The following is a 9075-nucleotide window of genomic DNA, read 5'->3' as shown; positions in this document are numbered from 1 at the left end:
CCTGGGGAGGGTGACATCCGCAGAGCTGTGGCTCTGAATGCCTTGCAGCCGCTGGCCTGTGGGCTGGAGGGCAAAAGGGAAACACCAATAGACTTCACCTCCAAGAAGACTGTGGTGGCTCGTCTGGATCTGGGCAGGGCCAGGATGGGATCTGAGCCTCCCTGCTCCTGGGCTGGGGTCTGCCAGCCTCCATGCCTTTCTGAAACACCAAAGGTATGGGGCTAGACTGTGTCCCCAAATTCAGATCGTGCAGACCCTGACCCCAGAGCTCAAACATCACTGCATTATGAGGCAGGGTCTCCAAAGAGGGGATGAGGGTGAACTGGGGTCCCAGGGTGGGCCCTCATCCAGTCTGACTGGAGACCCCGTAAGAGGAGGTGAGGGCAGAGACAGGCACAGAGGGGAGCCCACATGAGGACACGGCGTCTGCACCCCACGGAGACAGGCTGCAGGAGGAGCTGGCCCTGTGCTCCTGGATCCGGGGTCCCAGGCTCCAGGGTGTGAGCAGTGACGCTGGGGGTCCAAGCCCCCCTGCGGTGCTGTGTGAGGGCAGTGCTAGCCAACCCGCAGTACCAGCGAAGACACAGGACAGGATGTGGTTTATGATTCACAATGAGAACTACAGGGAATTCCCTGGCAGCTCAGGGATTAGGACTCTGCGTTCTCACTGCCCAAGCCCGAGTTCAATCTCTGGTCAGGGAACTAAAATCCCACAAGCCACGTGGCACAACCAAAAAAACAGAAACATACATATTTGGTCTTCATTCCTGTCTTTGGCACAGAGCTCCTGAAACCCTCGGCAGTTCCTGTGTGAAGAAACTCATCGAGCTGTCATCTGCCCTGTGAAGGAGGTGACTGGAGGCCGCTGAGGGTGGGGCTGCCAGGAGGGCCAACCTTGGATGATAGCCCCACCCCCTGACCTCTCGGGAAGTGGGGCAGCGGAGATGGAATCGACCTTCCACGGTCAATGATCTAATCAATTGCGCCCAGGCACGAAGCCTCCATGAAGCCCCCACAGGATGAGGTTCAGGGGCGTCCCGGCTGGTCAGCCCACGGAGGTTCAGGGCGAGTGGCTCAACCAGAGGGAGCTTGGAAGCTCACAGCTGCCCCTACACCTTGCCCCAGGAACTGCCTGGCTGACCCTGAACTATATCCTTTTTTTTTTTTTTTAAGAAATGAAAGATCTAATAATCTGTTTTGCTGGGGTCAGGGGAGCCTCTGCTCCATAACCCAAGGGTTAGAGGTACAGGTGACAAGCTGGGCTTGGGACTAGCATCAGAATTGGGGGGGGCAGGACTGTCTTGTGGGGCTGAACCCTTAATCATGGATCCGAGCTGTGTCTGGGTAGACAGTGTCTGAATGGGGTTGAGTTGTAGGACACCCAGCTGGTACTGGAGCACTGCTTGTCGGAGGGGTGGGAACAACCCCCCCCCAAGACACACACACACGTGCACACACCGATGCACACGTGTGTGCGTGCACATGCACACACCCGCAGTGCACGTTTACACATGCACGCACACATGTGCGCACACATGTACATATGTATGGAGATGCACACACACCCGCAGCACACGTTTACGCATGCATGCACACATGTGCGTGCACACACATACACATATGCGCGCGCGCGCGCACACACACACACACACACACACACACACACACACTGGAATTGGCTCCAGAACCTAATTTTCGAGGCCCCAGTTGTCTGCTGAAGAAGGAAAGGAAATGGGCTTTCTCTGTACACAGATTTCTGTTCCAACTGTTGAAAACAAACCCATTTGAATCCCAACGCAGGGGGGCGAGCTCTGGTTGCCCCAGAGCCGGACTTCCCTACGGGGCTACCTGCTGACCCAGCTGGAGCTGTGGCTGGGGCGCCTGGACGAGTCAGTGCAGCCAGCTTCCTCTCTGAACTGCCCCCGCCGGTCCCTGGCCCTGCAACCAGCTGTCCTTGGACTCCTCCGCGGCTGCTGGGGTTTGCCCACCACCTCCCACCCTCTGGAGCCCCCCGGGGCTGGGCAGGGGCAGCTGCAGGATGGAGAAGGCAGGCCGGGGGGCATGGTGGCCCAGGAGGCCTGGGACCCGACGGTGACGCCCCTCCAACTGCCGGCAGGTCCCACTCCCCCCACCACGGCCAGCACTGTGGGGACGGGCTCCCCCGCCCCAGGGAGCACTGGGGCCAAGTCCTGCGCCGTCCTCCAGGTTGGCATCGTCAGCAGCAGTGCCACCGCATGCCCGCTGGCCGTGCCCAGGCTCCCCTCAGCAGCTGTCTGCCACGGTGCCTTGTTCCCCTGCGAGGGCTCAGAGGCGGGAGAGGACGGGTCCTGGGGGCAGGTGCTGGGAGGCCAGGTGGCCGGCCGGGTGGGGAGGGCACAGACGTCTGCCCTTCCGAGCAGGTGGGGGGAGGCGACGGGCGGAGAAGGCCCTGGACGGACCTCCCGTGCCGCTGGGAGGGCTGCAGTGTTTCTGCCTCTCCTCGGCTTGCGGCTGCTCAGCTCCAGGCCCTCAGCTTGGAAACTGGCCTCGATGGGGGGTCCTGGGGGGGCCCCCGCCTTAAGGGTGGGTGGAGGTGACTGTGGACGCGGAGGAGGGGGTGTGGAAGGGAGGCGCCGTGACGATGGCAGTGACCGTGGCCGGGCGGGGTTGGGGCTGTGGAGAAGGGTGAGCAGTGTTGGGCCAGGGGACGGGGCAGAGGCTGGACAGCTGGGGTGCCCCCCTCCTCCTCCAGGCTGGGAGGTGGGGATGGAGCTGGTGGGTCAGAAGCCTGTGTGTCTGTCCTGAGGGTCTGAAGGTGAACCTCACCCACCGGCGGGCACGAGTGCTGGGAGCAGCGAGGCCAGGGGAGGGGTTGGGGGGGGGGTTGCGGGCAGCTCGCTGAGCCCGGGGTGGGGGGCAAAGGAAGCTGGGGAGGGGGGCCTGAGGCTGGCCAGATCTGCCCCGGGCGCTCCCTGCCTCAAAGCCGGCAGCTTCCCTGGGGCGCCCTGGGCGCCACATGTCTGCACCCACTGGCACATGGCCCCTCACTCTGCCACCTCCGCAGGGCGGCCGCAGCCGGGGGCACCCGTGCCATGCGCTCCTAACCCTGAGTGCTCCCCTGCTGTGGTTGTGCAGCCCTCTCTCCCCTGAGGCCTCCCCTCAGCACTGCCTCTAGAGACACTGCGCCAGGGGGAGGGGTGTGCCCAGCACCAGCGGGGGGGCAGCAGGCGAGCTTTGTAGGAGGGCCTGGGTTTGCCACCCACTGGCTCTGCGACTGCAGGCCAGCCAGGCCTCTCCATGTGCCTTAGGCTGGATGCTCCCCCCAGGTGTGGGGGGCAGAGTGTGAGCACGGCTGGGCAGAGCCAGGCTGGCAGGAGGGGTCCTGGAAGCCCATCCTGGTCAGCTGCCCCGCCAGGTACCTTCTGACTGCCCCCCTGCCCTGCCCTGCCCGGGTTGGCACGGCAACAGCCTCCTTTGGGTTCTGAGAAGGCCCGGGCTGAGTCACGGGCCCAGCCGGGAACAGGGCAGGGCCTCCCTGCAGGACAGTGGCTCCGGTCCAGGAGGAAGGCTCCTTAAGAGGCAGGCTGGGCCGGGCAGGGAAGGTGCAGGTGCCGCCTCCCAGAAACAAGGACGTCGTGCACCTAGGGTCCAGACTCGAAGGCCCAGGAACCAGCAGCCCTTCCTGTACCAGTTCACCCCGGGGCACCCTCCGGGGTCCTCTCAGCAAGTGTGGGCTCCCAGCCCCACCCCCTCCAGGGTCTGTCTCAGCTCTTCCTGGCGGGTGCTACGGCCAGAGACACACTCAAGGCCATCTGCCCCGAGCCCGGTGAGGAGGCTCAGGGAACCACCAGCTTCAGGCCCCTGTCAGGGGAGGGGGGCTGAAATGTCCATGCAGACTGCCCATCAGCCCTTCTATCAGCTGGAGCTGGCTCATGGGTCCTAGAACCCCCAGCAGCCAAGCCTGTCCAGCCACCCGCCCGATCAGGTCCCACTCAGCCGTCCCGAGATCAAGCTGGGTGCCACGGGGTAGGGGTGGGGGTGGCGGGCACGAGACCCCCGCCCAGCCTTGCTCACCTCTTGTGAGTGTCCATCCTGCCCAGGGGGAGGCAGGGGTGTACAAATGGGGTGTGGAGGGAGGGGAGAGGCACAGGGTGAAGGGGGGGCAGGGGATGGGACTTCCTCTGGAGCAGGGGGACAAGACCCAGAACCAGAGGGCTGGGGGCCTCAGAAAGCACCCCTACACCAGGTAAGAGGCCACGAGCTCTCTCAGCAGGCCCCAACCTGCATCCTACTCCCCAGGATTTGGGGTGGGGGCGAGGTAACAGATCTGGGGAATGAGGATCCATCACCTGTACACAGCCTGCTGCAGCCCACTGCACCCAGGATACACGGCAGGTGGCCTCTGGGACAGGGCTCCCGGCGTGCCCACCGCCCACCCGGGTGGGTCCCCCCGAAGACCAGCAGCACTTCCAGTTCCCACACGCACTGGTGTCCCCAGGAATAAGCACGGCCCGCTCCACCTGGGGTGGGCTTTATTATCACTGTCACTGAGATGATGACGTGCAAAGGGGAAGACAGCACTGATTTCCAGACCGTCACAGCAGGCGGGCGCGCGCCAGCAAGTCCTCCCGCGGAACGCTGAGCGCCAACGACTGTCCTCCGGGCACAGAGGACCCCCACCCAGGGGCAGTGGTGCCCGAGGGGCGGAAGGCTGGGCCGTCCAGGAGGGCCCCACAGAGTAGGCGCCCCCAGCAAGGCGTCTATCTACACACGCTCCTGCGACACGACCCCAAACGGTTTGTGTCTTAAATATGTGTGTGTGTGTATATATATATATATATATATATTATCTGAACTGTGTCAGTTGTTAAACATAAAACTGACCACTTCTCTCTACATTAACTTCACAGTAACTGTTTGCAGAAAACAATGAATCCAGTGTTGATAACTCAGGACAGGCTTCCTGCCCCGGGAAAATAAATTTCTTCCCCAGTGGAAACCCCGGGGGGAAAACCAAGGCTGAGGCTTCATCTCCCTGCTGCCTGCTGGGGCGGGGGCTTGGGTGCTGGTCCGGCTCGGGCCCCGCCTTTGCTGGACACAGATGCCCACACAGGCAGACTCTCTCTCTCACACACACACACATGCACACACACACACTCACGCGTGGAAATCTGATCATGGAGCACATCACCCACGCGTGCAGTCCAACCAGCCCTTCGAGAGGTGCAGGCCCGGGAGCCAGGACAATCAGAAGCGGGGTCCCCTTCCCCTGGTTCTCTCTCTGGTCCGCAGGCCAGCTGCCCACACACCGGGAGGGCTGAGGGCCTGCAGGGGGGCGGCCCCCTCCTGTCCACCTGCTGCAAAGGCCAATGGTGTCTCCTCACTCCAGAACAGGCAGACGAATAAATACGACATCAAGTGTTGTCAGGAGCCGAGCAATAATTTAAACTTGAACTCGGACCTCAGCACCACTTCCAGTCACAGCAGAAAGAGCCCGCGCTCTGGGGAAACTAGGAGTCCGGGCGGCTCTGCCGCCTTCAGGACCCCCAGAACCTGGGGCGGCCCTACCTCTACCCACTGCCTTGGGATCCAGCAGCGAGACCTGGCCAAGGAGCAGGCAGACGAGGCGGAGGGCCCCCACCAAGCACAAATGCAGCAGCCTTTTGCCTTTTAGGAGTGTCAGCCTCTGCAAGCGGTGTGGGGGGGGGCGTCCTGTGACCACTGCCTGGAGACCACCTGCCCTCCCCCCACCCCGCCCCAGCAATGCCTGCTTTCATTCAGACCCCCCATAGGAAAAGGAAGCTCTGATCCAAACTGCAGCCTCTGGTCCACCGCCCCCCCCCCCCCCCCCAGCACTCTGGCAATGACCAGCAGCTCCAGGGAGACCGTGATCAGGTGGACAAATGACCTCCAAGTCAGGCCTACCACTGACCGGGAATACTCCAGGCGGGTGGCTGCGTTCCCGGCCCCCCTCGGCAGCCCCCGGGGAGGCCAGGAGGCGCACTGGTCCCTGCGCTCCGGCAGGGGAGCAGCACGGCCCAGCGACCACGCGCCAACATCTGGCAACCTCCAGAGGCTCCTTCTGTATCTAGAGAAACGTTTCCAAACCCCACTCTCTGCCCTGCGCTGCGGTGTGGGCAGGACGGGAGCTCCGGAGGGCCTGCCTCCCTCCCCAGCGCCCGCAACTCCGCAGCCCCTGCTCCCAGCTGGTTCTGCTGCTGCCACCAGGGTTCCTGCTGGGGCCGCGCCCCTGGGACGCCAGCTGTGCCCTGAGGGCCCTGCAGGGCTTGCCGCTGCCACCCGCCAGGAACGGCCTGTTCCGTCCGCGCTCCCGTCGGGACTCACACTGACAGCATCTGTGAGCGGGCATCCTTCACCGAGCGCGTGCCAAGCTCACAGGGTGCCCCAGGCCTGCCTGTGGGGCGATCAGGAAAGCCTGGGAGGAGGGTCACTGGCCTCCTCTCGCTGGGGAGCCCGGGCCCTTCAGACCCTTCGGATGCTCCTTGGGACAGACTGGAGGGGACGGAGGAGTTCCGTGTCTGGTCAAGGCAGGTCCAGGGACAACAGTGAGCTGGTGCAGAGGGCCAAGGCTGGAGGAGGCTGCCCGGGCGGCTCCCAGTCCTGCCACGGGGCCATTTTCCCGGGGCAGCAGGGTTCCTTCCGCTGGGCTGGCCCAGCCCTGGGGGCTTCTCCCGCTGAGCTCCAGGCCTCACACTCCCTCCGCCCCTCCGTCGGCCCTCACACCAGCAGGGACTTGACCAAGCCACAGTGGAACTTGCGCACGTGGCGGTAGAGGTCCCCCGACTGCGTGAAGCGGCGCTCGCACCAGCGGCAGGCGTGCGGCTTCTCGCGCGTGTGCACCACGGCGTGGCGGCTCAGGTTGTGCGAATACTGGAAGCTCTTGCCGCACTGCACGCACGTGTAGGGCTTCTCGCCCGAGTGCGTACGCTCGTGCCTCTTCAGCGTGTACGTGCAGGAGAAGGTCTTCCTGCAGAGCGGGCATGTGGGTGCCGCCCCGTCGGGCGAGAGGCGCGCGCGGCCGCCGTCCCGCTCGCGGAAGTGGGCGCTGAGGTGCGGCTGCAGCACGTGGGCGCCGGGGAACAGCTTGCCGCACAGCGGGCAGAGGCAGAGGCGCCCGCTCGGCCGCAGCGCGGCCTCCAGCGCCCCGTGCTCCGCCTCGGGCCCCAGCGCCCCCCTGCCCACCCCGCGGACCGGTAGCGGCCCCAAGCCCCGGGCCAGGGGCTCCGCCGCGGGAACACCGGGGGGCCGCAGGGGACTGTGGGCGCTCCGAGGGCTGCTGCAGCCGTCCTCCGGCTCGGACTCCGAGGCTGGCTCCTCCTTCACCACCGGCTGGGTCCCGGGCTGCTTCTGGCGGCAGGGGGCGGTCTGGAGGACGCAGGGTGGGCAGACGGGCGGCCGCTTCGGGCCGGGCTTCAGCGACAGGTCCAGGGCCCGGTCTGACTCTCCAGGCGCCTGCCAGGGGGGAGGTCCCGGTGCGGGCGGAGGGCGGGTGGCCTTTGGCCCAGCGGGAGGGAGCCTGGCCTTCAGAGAGGCTGGAGGGGGCGCGGGGGCCCAGGCAGACAGAGGGCCCGGGGGCCGGCCCGGCAGCTCTGCCCCAGAGGCGGGCGTCTCCGGGGGCAGCGCGCGCTCCTTCTCGCGGAGCCTGTTCTTGCAGACCTTGACGATGTCGTACATATGCAGATAGCTGGCGGCGGCCAGGACGTCCTCGACGGGCAGGCTGCGCAGGTCCAGGCGGCCCTCGTACATGAAGTCCAGCAGACGGCCGAAGGCAGGCGCCGTGACGATGTCGCCGTTGAGCCGCACCGTGTCGCGGCTGCCCCCGGGCCTGTCCCTGTAGAAGAGATGGAAGTAGACGCTGCACGCGGCCAGCACGGCGCGGTGGGCCGGGAAGCGCGCGTCGCCCACCAGCACCGTGCAGTCGCACAGGAAGCCCAGCTCGCGCTGCTGCCTCAGGCGGCCCAGCAGCCGCCCGCCGTGCTCCGGGAACTCCATGCCGCCGCGGTCATCACCTGGGCACAAACGGGACGCCCGTGAGCGCGCCTGGAGACGCCGCGGCCGCCACTCGCCCCCTAGTCGCCCGGCCAGCCCTTCCCGGGTGCGGGCAGCGCGGGGAGAGGGGCGCGGGGCGCCGCGCGCGGCTGCCCGCCCGGAGCCGCCCTGGGCACCTGCCCCGAGCAGGAAAAACTCGATCGAAAGTAAACAGGAGCTGTTCCGCCGCGGGGGCGGGTCCCGGGGCTTCAGCGAAGGGGGCCGGAGCCGCGCGAACCTGCGCGCGTCTCCGCCCGGGGCACCCCTCCCCGCGCGGGCGCCCCTGAACTTCACTCTGGGGCGGCCGCCGACCGCGTCCCCCGACGCCCGAGTCGCCGCGCCGCCGCCGCCGCCCCTAGTCCGCGCCTCCGCGCCGCCTCCAGCTGCCGCTCGGCCCGCCAGATGCCGCCGCCGCCGCCGCCGCGGGGCCCCATTTAAGGCAGCGCGGCCGCGGGGAGCGGGCCGGCGGGCGGGGCGGGCAGTGCCGGGCGCCCGCCCCCCGCGCTCACCTCCGCCACCCCGAGCTCCTCTCCGGCCGTTGCCCGCGCCGCGCGCCCTCCCCGGTGCCGCCCCGGCGCGTGCGGAGCTGCGGGCAGCGCGCCCCGGCGGGGAGGGCGCGGGGACGGGGAGGGCGCCGGGCGGGGCGCGCTCCAACTTGGCTGGCCCGGCAGCACTCGCCGCTTGCCCCGCCCCGGAGAGAGCGAAACTCGGGGCGGGGGCTGGAGGGGGCGGGCCGAGGCGACTTCCCGGAGCGGCGGAACCGCTGAGGTCACCCACGCCGCCCCTTCCCTGTCCGCCCCGCCCGGCCGGGCCCCGCGCGCCGCCATCTGGGGCGCTGGGGTGGGAGGGGACGCGGGACGCGGCGGGGGAGGGGGCTCTCTCGCGATACTTGCCGCTTCATCCTCGGGGTCCCCCCCATGGGGTCCCAACTGCGCCCGTCTGTTAAGAGACCCCTTCCGAGGACCAGCTCCTCTCCCAGCCAGTGCCGGCGCCAGTCTCCCGAAGGCGCAGCCGGGAAGCGCGGCCACCTCGCGGGGCGCCCGCCCT

General features: G+C 67.0%; 1 protein-coding gene across 2 annotated transcripts; it reads right to left on the bottom strand.

Annotated features, from left to right (window-relative positions):
• Positions 1-4494: 4494 nt before the first annotated feature.
• Positions 4495-9075, bottom strand: ZBTB42 (zinc finger and BTB domain containing 42). 2 transcript variants are annotated; one of them, XM_061159545.1, is made up of 2 exons: positions 8922-9075; positions 4495-7831 (listed from the first exon to the last, which is right to left on the bottom strand). In XM_061159545.1, the coding sequence occupies exons 1-2, from the start codon at positions 8945-8947 to the stop codon at positions 6718-6720; spliced, it is 1140 nt and encodes a 379-aa protein (XP_061015528.1). In that variant the 5' UTR covers positions 8948-9075; the 3' UTR covers positions 4495-6717. The 2 variants fall into 2 exon arrangements, with proteins under 2 accessions (XP_061015528.1, XP_061015527.1); XM_061159544.1 differs by lacking the exon at positions 8922-9075 and having other exon boundaries at positions 4495-8003.

This window comes from Dama dama, chromosome 13 (assembly GCF_033118175.1).
Source record: "Dama dama isolate Ldn47 chromosome 13, ASM3311817v1, whole genome shotgun sequence".
In the NCBI taxonomy this organism is placed as follows: domain Eukaryota; kingdom Metazoa; phylum Chordata; class Mammalia; order Artiodactyla; family Cervidae; genus Dama; species Dama dama.
The sequence above is the reverse complement of the archived record's forward strand: the minus strand, read 5'-3'. Positions and strand labels throughout refer to the sequence as shown.